The following is a 25065-nucleotide window of genomic DNA, read 5'->3' on the forward strand; positions in this document are numbered from 1 at the left end:
ATTAGCAGGCTAGGCACATCTGTCCTGCATACAAAACACTAACAACTAAAGGGGTAGACCTGGCACCCTTGAACATTCTGCCCACATTCTCTGCTGTACATTTTCAATTTGCGCTAGTCATGGTATTAGTGAACGTGATGAAATATGCGTAGGCTCAGAGAAACTACAGGCCTTGTCTAAGATAAAGCACCCAAACCCTATATGATTCCATTACCGCAGAAGAAGAGAGATTGTCGAAGGGAGGATAAACCCACAGGACCCTGTCTGAGAGGATTTGAGCTGCTTCACTTGAATAGCCTCGAGGAACAGAATTGCCTCTTCACAAAACAGAGGACTTCAAATGCAGGAGGGATTTCGACATTATGCAAAAAAGGCACAAAAAAGGAAACAAAGAAACAAAGAAAACGGGCTCTCTGCCCAGCTCCTCTCTGTCTCTCACGCCTCTACGAGGAACAAAATTACATGTTGCTTTATTGCCTCAACACAATGTCTGAGTTCCTGCCTGACTGCCTGTAGTATTACGACCTTGTTGGAGAGGACTGAAGATAGACTCTAGCTCCACTCTACAGATCCAGAGGCTAAGGGCCTCTTTACGTTCTATCACGGTCTGATTTCGACAAGAAGTCGCACCTGCCACCCCTTTCATGTAAAGAGGCCCTATACAGTCTCCTGCCACGGCAAAGCACAACTCCTGAAAGATGATTCCAGCGCTGTTTTGATTCATTAAGATCATAAGATTTCAAGGATCCGTTCAGGGAGCACGTAGCTAAAGCCAACACTAACTGGCACCTGGATGGATGTGGGATAATGGAAGGAATGAACAGACAGGGGCTTTCACCACAGGCTGGCTCTGATAAACTACAGCCTTTGGATGTAAAATGGATCAAGATGTATATGATGTCATAAATATTTAAATGACTATTTACATATTTATAGAATGTCATTCATACTTGCAAAATTATTATACTACACCTACGGTATACATCTGGACAGAGGGGAGAGAAGGAGAGAGAGAGAGAGAGAGAGAGAGAAAGAGAGAAAGAGATATTGGACATTGAGTGTCTACTTTGCCTCTAATCCACACTTGCAGCCATGTTAATGGTATAACACAGCACAGATGCTACACTGGCTGAAAAAATCTTTTATGGGTTATTTACCATGTCTTTTATGGGCTATTTACCATGTGACTCTGGGGTCGGCCTGGACTGATGATGGGCTTTCCAGATCGCAGTATGCAAGTGTTCTGATGTCGACCAGCAGGTGCGTGGTTAAAACTGTTCTATGGGACCAGCTGGATTCGGAAAGCTCTCTAAATCAGTTCTTTAGTAAACACTCCACTGCTGAGAACGCACATGGGGGCACATGTCACAGCCACAGGCTGTAAAATGTCAGGCCTGCTATACTGACCGGGCGTCTCTCGACAGCCTCTGCTTAGTTGGTGGGCTGAAGACTTGTCAAGTATGTTCTCCCATTGAGTAGTTGGTGGGCTGAAGACTTGTCAAGTAAGTTCTCCCGTTGAGAAACAGTGAACAGAATCCGCCCTGTATCACTGCAGCATCCTAGAAACACGCATTAGTTCAATGGCTCCCTTGACTCCCATCCCTCTAGCATTTAACACTCATTAAGTTGTGGCACGGTTTTCTCAGTAGAGCTGAACGGCACCGACTGACTATAGACACCTCATAGCCTTGATACTAGCCTGTTGCCAAGACAGGGACAGGACACAGACTCCGCAACTGACCGACAACTACCACCCTTTCTCCAGCAGATGGGCTATTTCAGTGAGGTCTCCCAGATAGCTTCACCAAGAACCTCATATCCTCTACCCAGATAAGATAAGGCAGGATTGAGCCTCACTCTCCCTCTCTCTCTCTGCCTCTCTCTCGTCTTCTCCCTCCATCCCTCCCTCCCTATAGATGCCATCATACACCACACCAGATAACCACAACTGGCAACCATCCGAGAGACAACACAGACCAATTAGTCAAAACATTGTAGTTAGGCTGAGCCATGTCATAATAATGAGTTAACATGGAGGAGGGAGGTAAGAATACACAGTGGTAAGTGGGACCGAGACTGGAGCTACTGAATGTGGCTTCCGGCCATGTAAGCATTTCATCACAGTTGCGGTCAATATCTGTTGAGGGGTCGAGAAATTTCATTACTTTTATCGCCAACACCATTTCCAATAGGAACTGTTGTACAAGTGAAAAATACTGATGCTAGGTCACATCCATTCAGATGTGTGAGGCAAAAATCTTGAACAGAGTTGGAGATATGGAACAATGCCTCGTCGGGTGGCGCTTGGATAACATTCATTCAGGTTCAAGGGCACTGCTCAGTTTCATACAGTACCAAGCCAATGAAAACACATCACCCAGAGGAAGTCTGTGGCCGTGAGCTCACTGGACATTCTAGAACAGGAGTCGGGTTTAAAAACACATTTGAGTAACATCTCTGTCATTGTCGTGGCCAACTACTTCCTTCCCCAAGCTCAAAATCACCAACATAGCTATATTTCAAATCCTGACAGAAACTAGGGGTGTATCAAAAATAATATTCTCTTTTGGTTACTGTGGTTTAAATCTAACAGGTCATGCTGCCAATCGAGACAGATTCAAGCCCTCTAACTATCGTCTGTATAACATCAGCTTGGCTTATCAGTTTAAAAAAAAGCTTAATCAAATCTAACTATGGGAGTCGTACAGTATATCAGGCAAGTTTACAATGGGTGCTCCTTCAAAACAAGTGCCTATAGGCAAATCGATGTGTTTGCATGTTATTCCATTACACTTTTACCCTCGTCAAGGCGAAGGAGTGAACAGACAAAAGCCGCGTGGCGTTTCACTGCAGCCCAGCAGCAGGTCGGTTCCGTCTCATACTCACAGGGCCTCTTTCTGCTGTCGGCTCTCTGGGCTTCACACTCCCACCGCCTGACGCAGAGGATGGCAGCGAATGCTGATGACTCACAGACAGACACAAGACCTACTCATGAGGTGACTACAAACGACACGCCAAGGACAGAGAGGAACAAACATCATGTGCCGGGAGAATGTCTATTAGAAACCAAAGACAATCCCCACAAAATGTGTCACACATGGATGAATACAAATAAATCTGCTTACATAACATTCATTCTGTGACTATCAATAGGTTTATCATACCGTATATAGAATGAACATGTTACACAACCACTGAGAACAGCACGCATGAGCGCTAACACAAAAACGGCCTCCTGCATGTTGGAACTGAGAGGGCACATGAATTTCACAGGTCAGATCTCAATTCAACCTGGAGATTTAATGTGAACGGTGGCTGACATCCATAGTACAGTGCCCTATCTTTATTCAGTGTCTCAGTGTCTCTGTGTCGGGACACTCCCCCCGTCACTTCCCCATCTCTGCAAACAAAATTGCATCACAATTTGTGAAAAGTGGTACATACGAGGGCAAAGACCACGAATCGTCACGCCTCATGGCAGAAGAAGTGTCTGACCGCTGGAAGGGAACAACTCCTAGCGGCGGTAACATCTCCGGTGGAGTTCACTGCTGCCCTCCAGCATGTTAAGCAAGGGAAAGCTCCGGGGCCTGATTCTATCTGCCCGGAGCTTATACTCCATGCTGCGCCTGGTTAAGAGTGTTCTTCTCTTCCTGCTTGAGCCAATTCAAGATCTCCAAAATCTGGAGAAGAGCCCTAGTTGTCACGATCCCTAAGCCGCACAAGCCTGAAGGGGACCCCAAGAGTTACCGCCCCATCTCTCATCTACGCCCGCGTCAAACCAATCATCGACCCGCTGCTCCCACAGGAGCAGGCCGGATTCCGACGTGGGAGATCGACCGTAGATCAAATCACTTTGATGACTCAAGACATCGAGGACAGCTTTTCGGCCAAAAAGAAGGCCGGAGCCATCTTTATAGACCTGACGGCTGCCTACACCCTTGTGTGCCTGCCGCACGGGACCTCCTGCAGCAATGCCGAGATCTTAACATCAGTGAGGCAGGCTGGGCGGACTACACCTGGCGTGTGGAGTGGGAGGCAAACACCTCCAGACTCTTTCACCCCGGTTGCCGAACCTTCCCCTACCGGGATGGACTTACCCAGACCGGCGTGGATGAGGCTTAATCGTCTCTGGACCGGCGTCGGAAGCTTCCGCTCATTGATGCCCAGATGGGGCTTGGCATCCTGTGTGGCGTGCGAGTGTGGCGCCAAGGAACGAACCGCAGACCATGTCATCCAGGACTGTCCGATATATCAGACACCCAACGGAATGCGTGACCTGACGATCGTGGCCGATGAAACGGTGAAGTGGCTCCTGGATGTGTGCCCGGATATATAGCCCGGGTGACCCCCTCACCCAGGCTCGGGATGGTAAAAGGATAGCCCCTCGGCCCCGAGCCTGGGGGGAGAGAGAACGCAACAACATACCCATACAACGAAGAAGAAGAAGATTATGTGTCTGTGTGGACAGGATCTGACATCTCCATCTCAGCGAACATGATATTTGGCAGGTCCCTGCTCAAGCGTATTAATGAAAACCCAATACTGTATTTATATCTTTTTTCAATTGATCACGTTTGGTTTAAAACTGTTTAAAACTATATGACAGCTTGAACAAGCTTAGACCTACTCACTAACACTACAAAGTACAGAGGCCAGAGCCAAACAGAGAGCCTGCATTGCAGTAGGCCTTGGATCCTTGGCTTCAAAGCCTCATGACCACTCACATACCTGCCGCCTGCTCTCTCCAGATGAGAGAACAGCCCTTTTTGATGTGCCCATCTCCAAGGAATGATCCACATCAAAAAAATGACCAAAGATATGAAACAGCCCCCCCTTACATGGCATGAGAGTCAGTCACCCACTCCATCTCTTCCTCTCTTTCCCCCTCCCCCACCAATACAGAGATGTACACACCCACCCACCCACACACACACACGCACACACACTCTTTCTGTGTGCGCTTCTCTTTCTTCAACTACAAGTGTGAGACACTCAGCTGCCGTCCGGGTCTTTTCATCTCTCTAGCCAATGGCCGCCGTAGCTCAAGGTGTCAGAGGAAGAACTCTGTTTCGACTTATCCCGTCACGGTCTCCCCCTCTGCCAAAACAACAAGGGAGAGGCCGGGGGGGAGGGGGGGAGGAGGGCAGAGTGGAGACGCCCAGGGTGGGAGAGGCTGGAGGTCCAAATCAACTCCACATGTTCCCCAGGAGGAGTTTCCAGCCTCCCCGCACAGCGGTAGAGCAAGGTTGGGGGTAGGGCGGAGACACACACTCTCTCTGCTCCAAAAAAGCACCTCACTCCGAAGCCCTTTCCCGCACTTTTTTACCCACCACGTACTCCCGCTGCCTCGACTACACATGGCTCCATTTAGCCTGGCCATGGAATCACAGGGGCCCAATTTATTTTTGGCATGACAGGAGCTCAGAAAGATTTGAGAGCAAAATAGAAAGATATAAAATAGCATACTGAGGCAGCGGAGAAAAAACTTTACCCCCGGTCTCCAAGCAGACGAAAGATTTTGACGAAATTAAGGCATGTCCTGCTGCGTTAGTTTGAAACATATTTTGCATAAAGCAGAATTTGTACTAGCCAAAAAGTGATCTGTCTTCTCTGTGTATCTGGCAATGGTACACAAAGCAAGCTAGGTGTCAGTTGAGTTCATTTGGAAGTCACAGATATAATTCAGCAAGGTTGCTCTGATAAATACAAACAAGTGAACACTGATCCGGTCTTGTTAAAAGCATTTGGTCTGACGCAGTTAGAATTTCACATAACTGTAGCCTATTACAGTAACTTGCACTACATCGACAAGCCACTTCAAAAGGCTGTCAGTCCTGAATTATACATCTTAACGTTACTCCTTTCAATTGAAGGTTTCGTGTGGTGGAGGGCTGGACATTGGCATGTGTTGTTTAGTCAGGAGTGTGATCGGGGTGCATGGCAGGCCAGGGAAGACAATCTGTCAGCATTCTTAACACAGTTGTCAAGCCGTGACAGGAAGGCTGAGGTGGAATAAGATTAGATGACCCGGCCATTTCTTCTCAGTCAATGTAGGCAGAACACACAGAAAGGCAGGCCTGTCTTTATGAAGGTGGAGTCCTAACTGCAGACGGTCCATGGACGGCTGCTGGAAGGGCCCTGGTCAGGGCGGGGAGGCCATGAGGGAACAGGAAGAGAATGGTCCAGACCTTTTCTCTGAGAAGGTTCAACAGCTGGACATGCCATGGTGGTGGAGGGGGACAGTTCTGATTCATGGCAACAAGCTTCTAGGCCTTGTAATTGCTGGCGTATAACTCTTTCTCGTGGTTTGTGTGTGTGTGTGTGTGTGTGTGTGTGTGTGTGTGTGTGTGTGTGTGTGTGTGTGTGTGTGTCTCAGGGGTGAGGCTGGGATGTGTTAACTGCATATTTTTGGTTTGCTCCATCTCAACATGGAGTCATGTAAGTCCCCCTGGTAAACTCTCCTTTTCAGATCAAAAGTCTGCTCTGAATACATTTGATCTCCTTTCTGTCACGTTGTCTACAGCTAAAAATATATGAGCAAAAATCCAGATAAATCCAGATTTAAGTACTGTATGAAGCCTTATTGGTGGCAGTGTGAATCCTCCCTCTCTATCTCCATTGTTGGAATTAAAGTCATTGGTGCTTGTCTACATTCATCTTTATCATTTTCACCCAATATTTCAGGTCCATCCAAGGTGGAATTGGATTAAAGTGAAAAATGTAAATTGCACAACCCAAAGTAATATTAAATATTGTACTGTTTTACTTTACTCAAGGCGATTAAGAAAATAGGAAATAATAAAGGAGACATAAAACCAACATATGTTTTGTTTTGCCTCCAGCCGTTCATATTAGAGAGTCATAACGAAACAGTGGCACCGCGTGATTTATTATCCAACATGATCTCTCCCCAAAGTGCTCACAAAAGAGGAAATATGGAGCAAATTATTATATCGCGACTGTATCTAATCTGGCAAAGCTATCTGAGGCGCACACAGACCTCCGGAACGCCTTGGGCCTCTGCGTCTATCTTGACAAACCAGACACTTGTGCAACAGATTTTATGAATCGCTTACGTTAAGGCATCTTTTGGTCATGCTGTTTCAATGACATTATCAGCTTTCATCCTCTCTGTGACACGAAGGCTAAAGTCTTCCTATCTCCCTTGGACAAGAGGCTCGGCGATGGTGGTGATAGACAAATCCTGTTATCATCATCATCCCAGATGTGAACTCACTCTGGCAGTGCATGAGCGGAGCTGGGAATGATCAATAAAGCCAAGGGCGCCTGTTTGAAACATGAAATCATTCCTATTCTGAAGAGAAGATTGCGTGGCCTGTTTCAAGGTGGGGCGGGTTAAAAGACTGCAGAGTATAACTGCAACCATGCTTAGGTACAGTAGACCCAAAGACCAATACGGACCGACTACACCACAGAACCTAAATAATACGCTGTGTTTCACCAACTATCCTTATTTCTTCAAAATACAAGGTTTACCCTCTCCAATGACACAATATAGATTCAACTGGGGTAAAATACACAAAGCACCACCATTACATACATTATCAGACACTACTACCAAGATGTGGGAGACTAATGAATACAGCTTGTGTGTTTACTGCCCCTAGAAGCCAAGAGAGGACAGCAGTGCTGGATGTGGATTAGGATCAATGGGAATGAACATTCAATTACACCCATAAAACTAATGTTGGCGAGATTACCACAATGTTTTAAAACATCATAGACTGGGGGGATATGAGCACTTAAAGCTCTAATCCACCTCATGTCCCATCACACTGGGATAAATCAGTCTGAGATTAGAAGGGCCTCTAGCCTTTGACCTCCTGCTGCTCAGCACACACAGACACACAATAAGGGGTGAGAATAAGCGGCACACAACCCCCTCCCCGACACACATGCACACACACACAACCACCCCCCCCCTCCCTCCCTCACCACACACACATGCGCACACACACACACACACAAAACTGCACCACCCCCCCACCACCACCACACACACGCATGCACGCACATACACACACGCACACGGCACACACACAACCACACAACCACCCCCCACCACCACCACACGCACGCACACACGCGCACACACACACACACACACACCATAAGAGATAATAAGCATTGAGTGATAATAACAAACAATAGATTCTCCAGGACACAAACTTGAATAAAGCCTGTTTTCTATATTGTGAAGGAGGAAACAGATGTGGAAGTTGAAGATTAGATTTCTGTAGGTCCCAGCGCTCATGCCAGGCTCTTCTTACAGCCCAGTCTCAGGGAGACATTTTGGCCCTAAGTGCAACCAGCAGCCTCCTCTATAATTTATTGCCATAACAACTGCTGAATGCAGTTCCCGTCCTCATGACCAATTGAGTTTCCAGAAATCAATCGCACTATGTCTTAAATAATGAATAATATAGAATGATTTGACAGGAAATAATAACAGCGAACCTTGCCATTTTGTTTTGCAGGTAAAATCTGTTTTATGGTCGAAGGCAAAGTGAGGTCCATCCTGATCTAGTGTGTGCTTTCAGTCCACTGCCATTGCCATGTACGGTAGTACTGCCCTGTTGTAGGCTACAGTACCTATAGAAAAACACACAACAGCAAGTCCTATATTCCAAAGTCATGGGATCTTAATCACATGATGCAGGAGCCCGGCCTTTATATGGGAGCACTAACTCATACTGTACGGCTATTACCCAGACTATAGAGATATAAATACGACTGTCATATGTGTTCTTATTCGATCCCTGTGGGTCATACTGACTATGTGAGGTACAGTGAAGCCAGCCAAGCAGTCAGGCAGTGTAACAGTGGATCAAGCCCCTGTCTGCTGCTCATCTGGCACATCTAACAAGTGTGGAGCTCTGGCAACAACATGGCCTGTGATTCACTGCAGCCTAACAATGGCTTGGAGGATGGTGATAAACTCACAAACGGCTCCCCCAAACACAGAATTGTGGACATTGTGGATGTGCTTTTTGGACCAATTGGCCTAGAAACATTAGTGTATATGTACCCCCCCCCAACACACACACACACCCCGCCTCCCCCCTAAAGGGACCCCATTCTACGTGAGTCAATGGACATTATGATGGGGGATCAAAGAAATCCTAATCCCTCCTGTCCACATCTGCTAGGGGGAAATCGGTCCAGTTTTAAATGAACCCCAGATTAACATGAGCTAGACAGCAAAAATCAGCAGAGGTCTTCCTTTAAGAAGGACTGCCTGCATATCTAAGAGATATGTGTGTAATCATAACATAAACAAGTGCACCATTTGAGAATTTGTTTATGCAAAGCTCTCCCAGGGGCCCATTGAGGACTGGAATTGTTACAGCAATAATACAAATTGCCAGCAACGTAACTCCATATGTTTCTTCCTTTCTTCCATGTCACTTGAAGCCTACAGCATTTATCACTATACCTGTAGGCTAATGGCGAGTTGCTGTAGGATAAAGATTCTGGCATGTAGTGTAGATGTATAATCATACAATCTAATTGGCCACATAATATTATAGACAATAATTCTGTAAGTGCAGCATTACTGTCAGAGGTTGTAAGTCTTGATTGCCTATCTTAGTTATTGACACCCCAACACTTCAGTGGGTAGGTTCAGATTCTCATGGCAGTAGTTTCCAGGATTGCTGATGCACGGCATCCATGACTATGGAAAAACATGTCTGCGCTGGTGAATATAAACCCAGGAGTGAAACACAGGGGTGGGGTTCAATAATTGTGATGCTGAGGTGGACCGTCCCCACTAGCAACCCCCCCCCCCCCCCCCCCCCCACACACACACACACACACACACACACACACACACAAACACACACACACACACACACTTTATTCACTGCGCATCCACAAGAACCACTGACGAGAACTAATAAGCCTAGGCCTGTGTGAAATACTCCTAGAAGTATTGGCCGACGCAACATTGTATGCCAATGCAACAATGTAACAATGTCTTTCTCAGTTTAACTAGCCTAACTTTGAGAGAGCCTGTAGCAATTCTTCACGGCAAGTATGGCGACGACTATGATCCTGCTTCGCCGCTATATGGGGGAGTCTGCAGGCTATAGGAAGTTTCTGCATAAAGAAAGAGGTTATCGGGGGACAGATGCACTGAAATAAGCGTGCACCAATGGGCGCAACTCATACCCATAAGTGGAATAATATGTAGTCTGCATAGTCACAATAAATACAGTAATAGGCTTGAACGTCTAGACCCCAGTCAAACTTCTGGTAGCAAACATATTCACTAGCCTCCAGATAAATTCACTTGCCAACTGCCAAGAAACAGACTTATATGATTGAAATAGACGACACAAACTTACGTAAAAACGAAGAATAAGGTGGTGGATCCCACAAGAAGTGTGGCAGCAGTAGATACTGGGATGTATTTGGTGGGTTTAAATCTCTTTCCAGCGCTGTTGGGCATTCTGTAATGTCCACATTCCTCAATTATTTATTCCAATGGAGGCGCATACAAATGTAAAGATCCAGTCTGCAATACAGCTAACGGCTCAACCAACTCGTCCTAAAAGCACCCAGATCCAAAGATAGATAGACAGGCAGAAACAGCGCTCTGCGCCTGGAGATCCCACCCTTGCAATCCAGCCCACTCGTGAGGTCACAGCACTGCTTGGAAGGTGGAGCCTCAATGCTCAACGTGAGACTGATGCTTGAGCATGCAGACGAATAGTTTGCAGTCCCAAATCTTTAAACTGCATGAAAAATATGCGAAATTGAAAAGAATTAGTTCTAATTCTCGTTTGGGCTAAATGTCGGTCTAATCCAAACCGAATAGATTTTTTAATGCACATTTTATATTCATTATTTTGAGCTCAAGAGAAAGACGTATCAATTTTGACGAAAAGCCTATGGTCGGTGATCCTTTTTAGCTATTCAATCAGGCCTACTGTAATAATCCCTCCACCAAATCTGTGAAACGTACTGTGAGCTCCCTCTGGTGGCAATTAGTCAAACGTGCGCGTTTAGGAAATACAGCACTTTGGTGCTAGTGAGGCACCGTAGTTCCTACATATTATCACGTTTCTGTTTAGAGCGAGGCTACGAGCTAAGCTGGACTCACCACATCATTGTTGAATTGATTTTAGACAGCGATTAAAGAGTCACTTGAAGATATTTTTGCCTCTAGAAAGCGTTTTTCACTAACCGCAGACTGACTCGCCATTATCTGCCTCGAGCCTCTTCAAATCATCACGTTGTGCGTCACATTAGCTTGCTAGTTCAGCTAACGTTAACTAGACTAACATTAGCTAGCTTTTGCCAGGTGTGTCTAGCAAGCATGTCATACAAAAGAACATTAAAACTTCTTTGTGGGTTCGCTAGCGGATCTGCTGTTCTGGTTATCGCTGCTGCCGAAGCCCGTGGGTATTTTGGTAACACGCGGGGAGAGCAAGCCGGTCGCAGGAGTCGATTCGCTGTCCAAGCAGCACAGCCAGCACAGACATGGTCAGCGGGGGGTCACACCGCTGCACAGAGCGGACATGGCTGGGACTTCAACTGGGACAAGTAACGCAATAAGACTTCTTTATAATGCCAACAGACCGGTCGTCTTGTTATAGTCTATTGCAGATTATTGCGATTATTCATCAGTACATATTGAATGACAGCTGACAGTCGGATCAGGAAAACGGGTCACTTCTAGTAGCTAACCTCCCTTCCTCTCCCCCTGCTCCAGAAGAGACCCCTCCACGCTACTGAGTGGGAAAAAGAAGGAGAGCTCGAGTGACGACCTGAGCTCAGAGGAGGAGAACGCCAAACCCAAAGCCACACGCAACATCCTCCTCATCCGACACTCCCAGTACAACCTGAGTGGGAATGGAGACAAGGAGAGAACCTTGACTCCACTAGGTACAGTATCTACAGCGGTCTGGGCCATTGATATGCCGCTTGCGCAGACAGTGAAATAATGGGAGTGTGGTTTTCCACAGGCCGGGAGCAGGCTGAGTTGACTGGCCAGCGTCTAGCAGCCCTGGGCTTGAAGTATGACCTCCTGATCCACTCCAGTATGGCCAGAGCCACTGAGACATCACACATAATCAGCAAGCACCTCCCAGGTACTGTAGCTCATGACTCCACATCATTCACTCTGCCCGTTATCCAAGATCCTTTTCTTAAGTTACTCTCAGACGAGAGACAACGCCATCGTGATTTTATCCTGACTTTGCTATTGGTTCAGGGTTGGAGCTGGTGAGCTGTGATTTGCTGAGAGAAGGTGCGCCTATTGAGCCGGTGCCTCCTGTCACCCACTGGAAACCCGACGCTGTGGTGAGAGAAATATGCCCACTCTAGATTTGGAATCGGCCGTCGGTCCAATTCACCCTCGCTTGTTCACTATCCCTTTATCTGAGCACTTCCTGCATTCTGTTGTCTGTTGTTCTGGCTCTCAACTGTGTGACTGTGTTCTACACTAGTCCAACACCAGTCAGCCAAAAAAGCTGTGAAATACATCATTAATTGCAGTGCAATGCAATGGGAAAACCGTTCACTGCAGCGCAGTATAATTCTATGTATTGTGGCGCCTGTGAGGGGTCTGGCCACACCCTGGTCTGATATTGGGGGCTGTGGATCCCTCTTCCGCTCTCAGCAGTACCACGAGGACGGAGCCAGGATCGAGGCTGCCTTCCGCCGCTACATCCACAGGGCGGACCCCAAGCAGAAGGAGGACAGCTACGAGATCATCGTCTGTCATGCCAATGTCATCCGCTATTTTGTGTGCAGGTGTGTGGGTTGGTCTCCACGTCCCTTGGCTAAGGCTGGAGCTGAGCTGAGCTTGTCTTTGCCGCTGTCTTGCTCACACCCTTAAAGGGCAATGCTCGTTTTTGACAACCTGGACCTTATTTACGACATATTATAAGAAGTTTGACTCACCGAGATCACTTTGGTGTTGTTCGGAGGCCTGTAGAAGAAATTTAAAATCCAGCGCGAGCCAGTATATCCATGTAATGACGGTGATCGGGGCACCGAGAATGCAGTTTCTCAAAATCCATTTTCGGCCGCTAAACGGTTGTTTTCATCAATCAGATTGAATGAATCGACAGTTGCGATTCCTCAACGCGAGGCGTTGTTGTTTTCAAATACGGGGTCTTTAGCCTCTGTAATATGATCTTTACACGCCTTTCCCCACTTGCTCCAGCACGCATGCGCACAGGCCAGCGCGCAGACTGGCTATTCTCCGGCTCACATTCTCTGCGCTACGATCGGATTGTTGCTGACGAATGACGACGACAATATTCTCGGCACCAACAACGATCGTAGCGCAGAGAATGTGAGCCGCGAGTGTAGAAGAGAATAGCCAGTCTGCGCGCTGGTCTGTGCGCATGCGTGCTGGAGCAAGTGGGGAAAGGCGTGTAAAGATCATATTACAGAGGCTAAAGACCCCGTATTTGAAAACAACAACAATGCCTCGCGTTGAGGAATCGCAACTGTCGATTCATTCAATCTGATTGATGAAAACAACCGTTTAGCGGCCGAAAATGGATTTTGAGAAACTGCATTCTCGGTGCCCCGATCACCGTCATTACATGGATATACTGGTTCGCGCTGGATTTTAAATTTCTTCTACAGGCCTCCGAACAACACCAAAGTGATCTCGGTGAGTCAAACTTCTTATAATATGTCGTAAATAAGGTCCAGGTTGTCAAAAACGAGCATTGCCCTTTAACAATTATACTTGTAACGCGCTTGCCAGCATTCCATCATTTGACGTGCCCACTTGTCTTATAGAATAGGAATTGTTTGAATGATTTAGCAAATGTGGAAAGCTGTTTCTAATGGGTGCTTGTTTAGAAAGGATATGCAATTACGATTTCTGGCAACCAGTAGTTCACTTGACTACCTGTGTTGAATGCACTTATTGTAAGTCACTTTGGATAAAAGCATCTGCTAAATGACTGATGTAATAATGCAATCTTAGAAACCTGTTCCCTCTTAGCTGAAAGCTAGAGAAGAGTGTGTGTGTCCTACAATAGTGTATCAGTGTGTCTGACAAGGGTTTTGTGTGTGTGTGTGTGTGTGTGTGTGTGTGTGTGTGTGTGTGTGTGTGTGTCAGGGCTCTCCAGTTTCCCCCCGAGGGCTGGCTCCGGATGGGCCTGAACAACGGCAGCATCACCTGGCTCACCATCCGCCCTAGCGGCAGGGTGGCGCTGAGGACCTTGGGAGATTCCGGCTTCATGCCCGCGGACAAGCTCACAAGGACCTGACACGCTCACACACCCCAGTCCCCTCGGCGAGGGGACAGATGTCGGTCGCAGGGTTAACGGCTCTTGGTTTTTCCTTAAGTGTCTTGAAAGTTTTGGTGTTATTTTTGTAAAGTAACTAATGTGCAATGAGATACTAACTTAATGTGGTGTTTTGTAGTGATCACTCCCGTGTCATTTTGCCAACTGCAGTGTGGAAGGAGTCGGTGCCCTTCTTATTTTTGTATTGAACTGAGGATGCAGGTTTCTCAGAATGGACTGCTGCTCCAAGTGCTATAGTCACAAAGCAGGTGTACAGTGCATCCGTAAAGTTTTCATATTCCTTCACTTTTTACACATTTTGTTAGTCTTATTTGAAAATTGATTAAATTAATTTCTTTATTTTTTGGTCTTTTTTTGTGCAAATTTATATATAAAAAAAATAAAACACTTGCATCACATGTGGATATGTATTCACACCCTTTACTCAATACTTTGTTGAAGCACCGTTGGTAGCATTACAGCCTTAATCTTGTTTCTCATGGTCAGAGTCTTTTAGATGCCTTTTGGCAAACTCCAAACGGGCTGTCATGCCTTTTACTGAGGAGTGGCTTCCGTCTGGCCACTCTACCATAAAGGCCTGATTGGTGGAGTGCTGCAGAGATGTTTGTCCTTCTGGAAGGTTCTCCCATCTCCACCAAGGAACGCTGGAGCTCTGTCAGAGTGACCATCGGGTTCTTGGTCATCTCCCTGACCAAGGCCCTTCTCCCCCAATTGCTGTGGCCAACTCTAGGAAGAATCCTGGTGGTTCCAAACTCCTTCCTTTTACGAATGATGGAGACCACTGTGCTTGTTACAGTAGGACCTTCAATGCTGCCAATTTTTTTTTGTACCCTTCCCCAGATTTGTGCCTCGATACAATCCTGTCTCAGAGGTCTACAGACAATTCCTTTGACTTCATGGCCTGGTTTGTGTGACATGCACTGTCAACTGTGGGACCTTATATAGACAGGTGAGTGCCTTTCCAAATCATGTCCAATCAATTGAATTTACCTCAGGTGGGCTCCAAGTTCACCTGTTCACTCCAACAGGATGCATCTGAGCTCAAATTTGAGTGTCATAGCAAAAGGAGTGAATACTTGGGTACATGTGATATTTTAGTTTTTTGTTTTTAATACATTTGCTAAAACTTCTAAAAACATTTTTTTCACTTTGTCATTATGGTAGAATTTTGAGAAAATTGTAATTGATTTTGGACTAAGGCTGTAACATGTAAAATGTGGAACAAGGGAAGGTATATGAATACTGTCCAGATGCACTGTACGGCTGTCCGCTCATTATGAATGTACTGTAACTTGAGTATTTTGAAGAGAAAGTGACTGAGATTTTTAAACTGAATACGATTTTTTTTTCAATTTCCTGTTTAAAAACAGCAGCTCAGAGGCTGTCCACCTATCACGAATGTAACAGCATTTTGACTAGACAGCGACTGATTTTTAAAAGAAATATTTTCTCAATTTGTGGCCAAAGCATATCATGCGCAGTCTTTTTCATGTGTATTAAGGTGCCCTCTTAATGAGGTTTTTAAGCGTGTTGTGTTCGGTAGAAACATGCAATAAAAAGAGACATGGTAATGACAAGTTGAATTGGAATTTGTTTCTGCAGTCAGGGGTTTTAGGGTTATGCTGGTGAAACAGGTTTGAGAAGGAAAGTGACTCAAAGGAGAGGGGAGTTTTATTGATTAGTTGAAAGAAATGGGAGGTTGGAACATACAGAAAAGGGAAAAATCCACAATGAAGTTTTTTTTTTTTTTATAAAGCACAGAATGCCAAAGCACAATAAGCATGTTTTTATGTATTTAGGTGCATTTTTGCAGAATTCCACATTCATAAACCAGAATGACATTGAATGACTGTCACCTCACCCTTTAGCACAAATACAACAATACAATCATTTCAATGAAATAACTTGTGCCCTCAAATCCAGAGGTTTATTTCAAGGAATTCACAATCAATATACCAATTTCTTTCACATATTGACCAGGAGCAACAGTTATCTGGATTAGAGTGATTGGTAGCCGATTAAGATTGACAGTTTTTCTTAACTCAGCTTTGCTTACGTACCCTCCTCATACAGCAGTTAATTTACAGTACCTATAAACAGTGATATCAAAGTTTGTCAAGTTCTTGCACATTCAGTCAGCTGTTAAGTCGTAATCTGAAGTCGCCTGGCGCAGTATGTACTGCCTAGTACTGCTCAGTGTCATGGTAAAGAAACCAAGAGAGTTCAATGACAACTAGCTTTGAGCTTTAGTGAGAGACGGTCATTAGTATCACCATGACACCTCCAGGAAATCACACTGAAATGAACAAGAACAAACATTAGTACTTAGAAAATGAACGTTGTATTTATTAAATAAAATCAAAACATGGAAGATCGGTGTATCATCATGTTCACAGCCTTCTGTATCAAACGGTGCCAATGTTTGGTTGCAGTCAATAAACTGGACAGGATGTGGCAAATGCTGACAGGAGACTGGTCCATCATTTCAGAACATTAAGGCAATTCCTGAACTGAGATAAAAAATAAAAAAAAACAGGAACTGGCAGTTGGTTTACACACATAATAAAAACTTGATTTTGTGCTACTGACTTGACATACCAAAAATAATTCAATAAAATATTGACATTTTAGTTTTTAAAAACATCTATTTTTTGTTTTCTGAATCCCCATCAAGGACTCTACGCTGAGAATTAGTGAACCTCTATTGGGGGGCGCAGCTGTATTAATGGTTATTCCAAGGGTGGTGTGGTGCGGTGCGTTACACCGTCGCCTCACAGCAAGAAGGTCCTGGGTTCGATTCCCGCATGGGCTATCTGTCAGGCCTTTCTGTGTGGAGTTTGCATGTTCTCCCTGTGCTCACTTGGATTCCCACCACATAGAACCCCAATATGAAATTCAAGCAGAACAACAGATGCTCTGAAGTCCAGTCCCTGACCAGGACTTGGACTGAACACTTGGTCCCCGGGCGCCACTGATGAGGCTGCCCACTGCTCCTGGCTGCCCCTGGAGGAGGACAGCACGGATGGGTTAAAGGCATTGGACAAATTTCATCAGCGACCGCGTCAGCATGTGTGCGTGTTCTGGGTCGCCGCTGTGTCACAAGCTGTATGAAGTGAAATAAACGACTTTGGAAGTCACCATGTTTATGTTAATTTACATAAATCTTGAACTATGACGCAGGTGCTTCACACTTACTATTAATAATCATTACCGTCAATTTAACAATGTCCACACTCGTACAGTACACACATTATAAATGAAACCTGTTTTTCTTTTTTTAAATCTGTGTACATCACAACCCCACATACTGAGAATCCTGTATGCAATACATAGACGTACCATAACATAATTAATACAAATCTTCAAGACACTTGTGCATATCAGAATCAGATTTATTCATTTTCGTAAATTATGTTTATTTTTAGATTTTTGTTATGTTGTTGCGCCTGCGTCATTTCTGGCCGTGGAGGGTAGGGGGGGGTTAGGGGGCTGCTGGGCTCGGCTGGGGGTGCTAGATGGTGGGGGCATGAACTGCTTGAAGCGTAGGCGCTGGACGTAGCTGGGGTGTGCGGGGCTGTAGCGGCCGGGGCTGGTGAAGTCTGGGGAGCCGGCGTGCCGGGCCGGACTGAAGCGACCGGCAGGAGAGACCAGGCCGCTGACCGGGGAACCAGGAGTGTGAGCCTGCATCCTGGGTCTCTTCATCACAGCAGGGCTGGGCCAGCTGACACACACACACATACACACACACAACTGTAGCTATATCTGGGCCATGACTCTGCTTTTTCCATTCAAGACGTCAACATTAAGGCCTTAGCACGTGCTAGGGCTGGGCGATATGGCCAAAATATGAAATCTCAATTTTGTTTGGTGTATTATGAACGATTCACAATTTTAATCTTTTTTTTTTTTTCTGTTGAAATGGACTCAAGAGAAAAGACAAAAAGAGTTTTCTTAATAAGACTGACCTTTTAGTCTGAGAGAGAATAAACAGTGGAAACATTTAGTGGCATTCAAGTAGGCTACGTCATCAATTTCCATAGCCCCAGATGTCCTGCTACAGGGTAGGCTAATGAAAATGGCCCAAATGGAGACCTGCTACAGAGACGAGTCACATTTCCAAATGAATCCATTCCGCTTTCATTGCGTGAAAATAGCCACCTCTCTGAAACTCCATACCACGCTTTGCTCATTACCATGAGTCAACGCAACCACAAACAGTTGAGCGATCGGCAGAGAGAGGCAGGCAAAGCGAAATATAATCTGAGAGATTATAAAAGTGTGTGTGTGTGTGGGGGGCAAAACCTAGATTTTGAAACGTGCCCTGAGAGAACTGCTGGTGCTGGCGTTTGAGTGACTGACGGCAGATGAAGCATTAATCTCGATATTGCGATTCAGACATTTTTCACATTGTTCAAAAACCAAAATGCAAATTAATCAAATTATTTTGAGATAACGCCCAGCCCTAGCACATGCCAGTTTGTACAAATCAAGAATAGATTGCCTGACAATGAAAAGTTCTTTACAAATAAAATTATGATTTATAGGTAACAAAGGCATAGAGACATATAAAGCTGAACTATGAATTACCTTTGCATCTCAGATGAGGAGTAGGTCTGCATTGTGCTCTTCCATTTGTGAATGCTGGGGTGTTTCTGGGCATCAATGTCTATGGCTTCTATGGCTAACAGGACTTCTCTGTCCAACTTAGTTGGTGAATCCCTAAAATCAGAAACAAAATCATAGATTAAGGTACAGTCAGATTCAGTCACAGAGGATTCGGGGACTCGGCCATTTCAACAGAAACCTCAGTTCCAATTCCCGGGAATATTCAGTTAAGCGTTCACTCACCCTTCGATGAAGAGTCCTCTCCTTATGCGAGGTGGGGTCCTGGGGACCAGGAAGTCATGGGAGTGGTCCAGGGACTTGTAGGAGCTGGACGACCCCGAGCTGCTCAGGTCCCTCCCCCCGTGGTCCCAGGACTTGGACCTGGCGCACAGCGTACGCCCCGCCCCCGCGGCCACGCCCCCCCTAGTCCTCTGGCCCAGCGTGTCCAGGCTGTCCTCGGGCGTCAGGTACTCGTCCGAGCCGCTGCTGCACCCGTCCACCGGCTCCACGCCGCCGCACGTCCTCCACCCCGCCCCCTGCCCCTCCCCCCCGGGGTCGGAGCACCCCCTCTCGAACGCGGAGTCCTGGTTGGCGGCGCCCAGCGACAGCCGGCCCACGCTGGAAGCTAGCTCCACCTGGGAGAGGGAGTCGAACGCGGAGTCCAGGGGCTGGCGGCGGTGCCGGTGGCCGCCACTCCTCCTCCTCTCCCGGCCGCCGGCGCCGTCCACCCTGTCCTGCAGGGACATCCTCTCGAACTCCGCCATCAGGTTGGCGATGGGCGACAGCAGGCAGGAGGAGGAGGAGGAGGGCGAGGTGGCGGCGGCGCGGGGGGACACCTTGTCTCCGTTGTGGTGTGTCCTCTCCCCGGGGGAGGGGCACAGGCCGTTGTTGCAGACCGCCGCGGCCGCCAGGAGGCCGGCATCAGAGCGGAGCAGGTCGCACTCGGCCGCCGTCTCGATGAGGTCGGCGCCGCGGCGGTGCAACACGGGCAGGATGTGGAACTCGCGGCCGCCCACCGCGCCCTTCAGGCCGTCCTTGGCGCCGGCGGAGGAGGTGATGCTGGTGAGCGCCGCGTTCTGCCGGTTCTTCATCTCCTCCAGGCTGATGTCGTCCCCCTCGTCCAGAAAGGCCCCCACCGAGATGGAGTTGCAGAACTTCTTGGGTTTGCCTGCACACAGATGGACGTTTTTTTGTTTGTTTTTACATAGCCTATACATATATTCATCAATCAATCTGGTATTCTAGAATGGTGGTTTTTGTGATTTCTTCTCTGACCCATGCTGATTTAAAGGATATTAAGGATTTAAAGATACCCAACAACAGAGAACGTGTGTCTTTGACCGCGCAGCTACCTGGGGAGGGGGTTCTGAACCGGTTGCTGGTCTCGTTCTCCCCGGCCTCCTCGTGGGCACGCTCGCTGAAGTCCTTCTTGTTTAGGAACTCCTCCAGCTTGCGCAGGCCTTCTGCCGACGAGAGGTCCGCGAAGCTGTCCAGGAAGTCCCAGTACTCCACCCAGGGGTGGCCCAGCTCCCGAGCCAGGTCTCTGTGGAAGAGAGATGCACACGCGCTGCGGTCGGAACTGCTTCGGTCCTTCTACGGTAGTGTTGTTGTTGTTGTAGGCTACAATAGTCTGTCAGCTATTATCAAAGTGGTGAGCGGTCTGTAGACCTACCTGCCCACTCTCTCGGCCCCTCGGTCAGGGTCGGACTTGAGGATATTGTGAAAATGCTCCGCCCTTTCTCTGGGAGGCGTCTTCCACGCCCTGCGGAACTCGTCTGCCTGCAGGAGGGGACAGCATTCACTGTTACACGCCATCTATAGTTTCCAAGCCTGTAAACAACAGTTTCAATGCATGGAATGGGCAAACAGAGACCAAGGAAATGATATTGACCTTGGAGGGGCTCAGTGGGCCAGCAAACGCCCTAACCGCCAAGATGGGGTCCATGGGACTCCTCGTGTGCCGTGATAGAGAGAGGGTCTCTGAGGGCTCAGGTGACCAGGAAGCACCAATCACAGGCTGCGAGGAGTTGTCTGTGGCCCTCAGTAACGGTATATAACAGCGGTCTGAGAGAACATATGTGATGTTACTGGGTGGAACGAAAAAACACAAAATCTTTTATCTTACACAACCAGACTGGGTTGCTACCAACCTTCCAAATAGTCCCGGATCTTCTGTTTGACCTCTGGAGTTTTGTTCTTTCTTTCACAAATCACCTGTGGGGATACAAGGACATTATTATGCATATGTGACAAATCCATTTTGAAGTTTAATTCAAAACTGATCAGCTAAGCTAGTAGTTTATACTGAGCGTGAAAGGCCACTTACATCAAACGGCTTCTGTCCGTACTTGTTCCGACAACTTTTATCCGTGTCAGGATGCGAACACAGGACATTCACCACTTCGGGACAACCGAATTTACAGGCAAAGTGGAGCGGCGTCTCAAAGCCCTGGGTCCGAGAAGCACGAGTATACAACGTCAACAGTGGCGTTCACAGAGCCCATTGCACACAAACACGTGGCCTCGCCCGTCACCAAAACAAAATGTACATCAAAAGAGTGGAAGTGGAAGACTCACCGCCTTGTCTGGGGTGTTGAGGTACAGGTCCACTATGTAGCAGATGCGTTTCTGCAGCATGGACTCCTGGTCGTCAGGGTACATGAGACGCATGAAGTCGGGGTTCTCCAGGATGTCCAGCAAGAGCTGGGCGATGCCCGGCTGGTTCTCCTTGGCCGCCACGTGCATCACATTATACCGGCAGCCCTCCTGAGGAGAGAACAAAGGTTCTGTTATGAAACGGACGGTAGCTACGGCATGAGGAGCGATACGCAGACAAACGGACTGACAGACTTGAGTCAGGTGGATCAGAGCTGACACGTTTGAGGCAGACATCGACAGGTTATTCAGGAGCTATTCTCAACTGGACTTTATATGGGTCGGTCATAAAGAGCTGTGCCATAATCTCGCCTCACCTGTACAACAGTGGGGTTGTCCCCTGAGCCAATGAGATAGCGCGGGTTGCTCCAGACCAGCTCTGTGAAGGCCACCTCGTCTCCCTTCTCCACCGCCTTCCTCAGCTTGGCCGTCAGGTCCTGAGTGCGAGGGCTCTTGAAGCTGTTGGCCCGCTCTCGGTTGATGGCGTCCACCTCCATGACTGGGACGCTGTCTGAGATAAACACGGAACGATGAGGGCGGAGGTGACGCTAGTTTAAAGGTTTTCAGGCAGGGCTGGAAATTAACACCTGCCACCGGCCAAATGCAGGTAAAATTTCCAATTGGCGACTAGATTTCAGAATGCTATCTGAAAAAAATATATATACTTGGCCGGTAGTTTTTTTTTTTCATCTACAGTCCCCTTGACAGGTGACTCGCCGTGAGTCAAAAAGTTAATTTTCACCCCTGTTTTCAGGTGTTACTTCTCCTCAACAGAACGTGACTTACCCTTGCAGAGGACCAGGCCTGGCTTCACAGGAGACACACAGGGGGCAGATTTGCTGGGAGAGGGATAGTAATCACAGACTCCCTTAGCAAACTTCTCAGCGTCCTCTCGACTGGCGAAGGCTTTGAATCGAGCTCCTTTCATCATCTTCACAGCCTGAAGAGCCTCCTTCTTATCTGAATAAACGTGTGCTCTCTCTGCAGGGGAGGACACACACCATGAGGCACAGCTAGCGACACATTCCCTCATTATTGAAGGATTCGCGTAGGACTGTCATTCCAAATCATTAGACTTCTTGCCATTCATCTGTGAGTTGCTTTTAAAAGAGAGACTTGGTGGAAAATGCCAAGAAACCCCAGTTATAACAAGCCTGATTTACTTTTGCACTATAGCTTGGCCTATGAAGTCATAGAGAAGACCACACAGGTTCAAAGATAGTGCTTAATACAAACAGTTATGATGTCAACGTTCTGGGAGCAGAGCTATTTACTACTACAGGTGACGGTAGTGAGAGACCCATACAGGTATCTTTCCACTGACATGCCAGTGATCTCATAGCAGAACCTTGAACACAAACGACTACTATTGACCAATAAACACGAATAACCAGTTTAACAGCAAAGTCATGAACAAACAACAACAAATCTTTAAAGCTTCAGACTTCGGTCTGGGAAGGCGGTCAAAAAGACCACAATTAAATGAAAGGCTAGCTGCAAAACATTCCCCGTCTTTGCATTGATTGCTTTGTGAACAAAATCACCACAAACAACAAAAAGATAGGAACAGGGACTTCTCGCCGTCTTACCATTTCTAGCCAACACATCTTCCCACGGCGGACAGACTCCATAAAAGAACGTAGGCGACACTTGTGCAGTCTTTGAAGGAGTCTCCGTTTTCGACAGGGAGCCACTGTGCTCCACACTAACATTACAGGGAGTCCGTGACTTCACCGAAAGCTCTTCTTCCTCCGGGGGGTTGAGTCCCATGCCGTAGCCAAAGTACCCCTCGTCGCCGGCGGCCCGAGGAGCGGCGGTAACGGCGGCTGCTGATGTGGCACATGACGAGGGCACAGGTGCGGCCTGGTCTGCGCAGGCGGCGGCGCTGCCCGCTACGGCGTTACTGTCGGTCTCCGTGGCGCCGCCCTCGGCCCCGGCCAGGAGTCGTGCCAGCTTCCTCTCGAAGATGGCTCGCGTGGTGGCCGTGATCGGTCCGCACTTGAGGTCGGCTCTCGTCAGCTCCTCCCGCAGCTCGTCGGCACTCAGCCCCCTCAGCCTGCTCAGGACCGCCTCCATGCTTCAGCTGCCTGTGGACACGCAGAAGGGGCCGCTATGCACGAATCTGCGCCCTATTGTAAAAGCATACCTGCAAATCCAAAACGAGCACAGTCTCTGAACATTGTGACTTCATACTGAGATCATCCTCCATGATGCCTCAACGACTAAACATCCCTTTGAAATGATCTAATGTAACAGCATTGAGCTGCACATGGCAGCATAGCAGAATGACACCTTGGCAGCTAGCTGGTCCCTTGCTGAGTGCCAAGCATTATATCAAATTGCAGCTATGGATTCTTTCTGATGTAACGTGTTGGATGGTTAATTAATCAAAGAAACACGGCTAGAAATCTTACTGAGGATTACTTAAATCATGATCAGATCCGAGATTTGCGCTGCATGGTTAAAAAAAAAAGCTCTGATCGAAATCTAGCTAGTTATGATCAAACAGAATAAATCAGACTTAATATCAATTTGCATGTCAACGATTTCGTAAGGGACATGGATCTTTCATCCCAGCCTATACAACCTCATGCTGTCACGCCCAAGTGGCGTTTCTGATAGCTGGCGAGCTAGCTTCTTTCGAGCAGTATCAATTTGATATCTCATGTCTTCATGGAGATGCTGCCGATACTATCTATATGTAATGACATCAAACGACAAAATGTCAAACCTCTCTACTTACCAAGTACCATCTCCATTGATGATCCTTAATAATACGACTAATCTTTTAAAATGTGCCCATATAAACTGTTGAAACAGACAATGCTCAAGACGGTCTGGAATAGTCTCATTGTTTACAACGTATTGTGCGCATGCGCATTTCCAAGGGAGGGCTCGGACAATCAGCCCACAGCTGAGAGGTTAGCGCGAGCTAGCTAGCAGTTCAAAGTAGAGTTGAGCTGCTAGATTAGTTAACAGCAAGTTGCAAGTAACGTAGCAAAGACAGACAAATTGCAAGCGCACAAAAGACTATTGTGAAAGATAATAGATAATAGGTAGTAAGATAATCTCCTATGACTGTAGCTGGATAATCACAGACAGCTCCCATCGGCTAACTAGCTAGAACGTTAGGCCAGCTAGTGTGAGCTACCAGAAATAGTGTTGCCGCTAGTTCGCTTGCTAGCATAGCTACCTAGCTTGCTAACTAACTAGCTCCTAGTATGCACGGACAAGTTACATTTTATGGATGTATAACTAATCAATTAATTTTGATTACACGTTAAAGCATTTTGTCAATGCAGTCCGTTACTAGGTAATAAATGAGGACACACAAATCTAGATGACATGTTCAATGCTAACATGCTCACCTCTGCCCCCTCTCTGGCTGGCTGCCTGGCTTGCCTTCTTCACCGCGACGGGTTCAAAATGTGTTGAGGAAGGACCTCAGATTCCACGAACAAAATGCCTGACCGAAATTATAACCGGATTTATAATTTTATGA

General features: G+C 47.1%; 3 protein-coding genes across 3 annotated transcripts in view; 1 reads left to right on the forward strand and 2 right to left on the reverse strand.

The window, feature by feature from the left end:
* Positions 1–10474, reverse strand: part of zdhhc8b (zDHHC palmitoyltransferase 8b) — a gene marked incomplete at both ends in the record, with an annotated part of 46724 nt that extends 36250 nt beyond the window's left edge. Inside the window, one exon of the mRNA XM_084457621.1 lies at positions 10371–10474. Within this exon, the coding sequence (XP_084313747.1) occupies positions 10371–10474 (104 nt within the window). The remainder of the gene's footprint in view (positions 1–10370) is intronic.
* A 633-nt stretch (positions 10475–11107) lies between these two features.
* Positions 11108–15020, forward strand: pgam5 (PGAM family member 5, serine/threonine protein phosphatase, mitochondrial). Its single transcript, XM_084456807.1, has 6 exons — positions 11108–11571; positions 11741–11913; positions 11994–12119; positions 12242–12330; positions 12650–12783; positions 14114–15020. Exons 1-6 carry the CDS (start codon positions 11345–11347, stop codon positions 14262–14264), a joined length of 900 nt encoding a protein of 299 aa, XP_084312933.1. The 5' UTR covers positions 11108–11344; the 3' UTR covers positions 14265–15020.
* A 1127-nt stretch (positions 15021–16147) lies between these two features.
* Positions 16148–24504, reverse strand: ankle2 (ankyrin repeat and LEM domain containing 2). The gene is made up of 13 exons (XM_084457616.1): positions 24307–24504; positions 23153–23709; positions 22350–22544; positions 21881–22074; positions 21486–21674; positions 21235–21357; positions 21059–21122; positions 20800–20972; positions 20581–20687; positions 20261–20451; positions 19152–20076; positions 18891–19022; positions 16148–18024 (listed from the first exon to the last, which is right to left on the reverse strand). Exons 2-13 carry the CDS (start codon positions 23637–23639, stop codon positions 17736–17738), a joined length of 3069 nt encoding a protein of 1022 aa, XP_084313742.1. The 5' UTR covers positions 23640–23709; positions 24307–24504; the 3' UTR covers positions 16148–17735.
* Between the last annotated feature and the right edge of the window lie 561 nt (positions 24505–25065).

This window comes from Borostomias antarcticus (genome assembly GCF_949987555.1).
Source record: "Borostomias antarcticus genome assembly, chromosome: 23".
NCBI lineage: Eukaryota > Metazoa > Chordata > Actinopteri > Stomiiformes > Stomiidae > Borostomias > Borostomias antarcticus.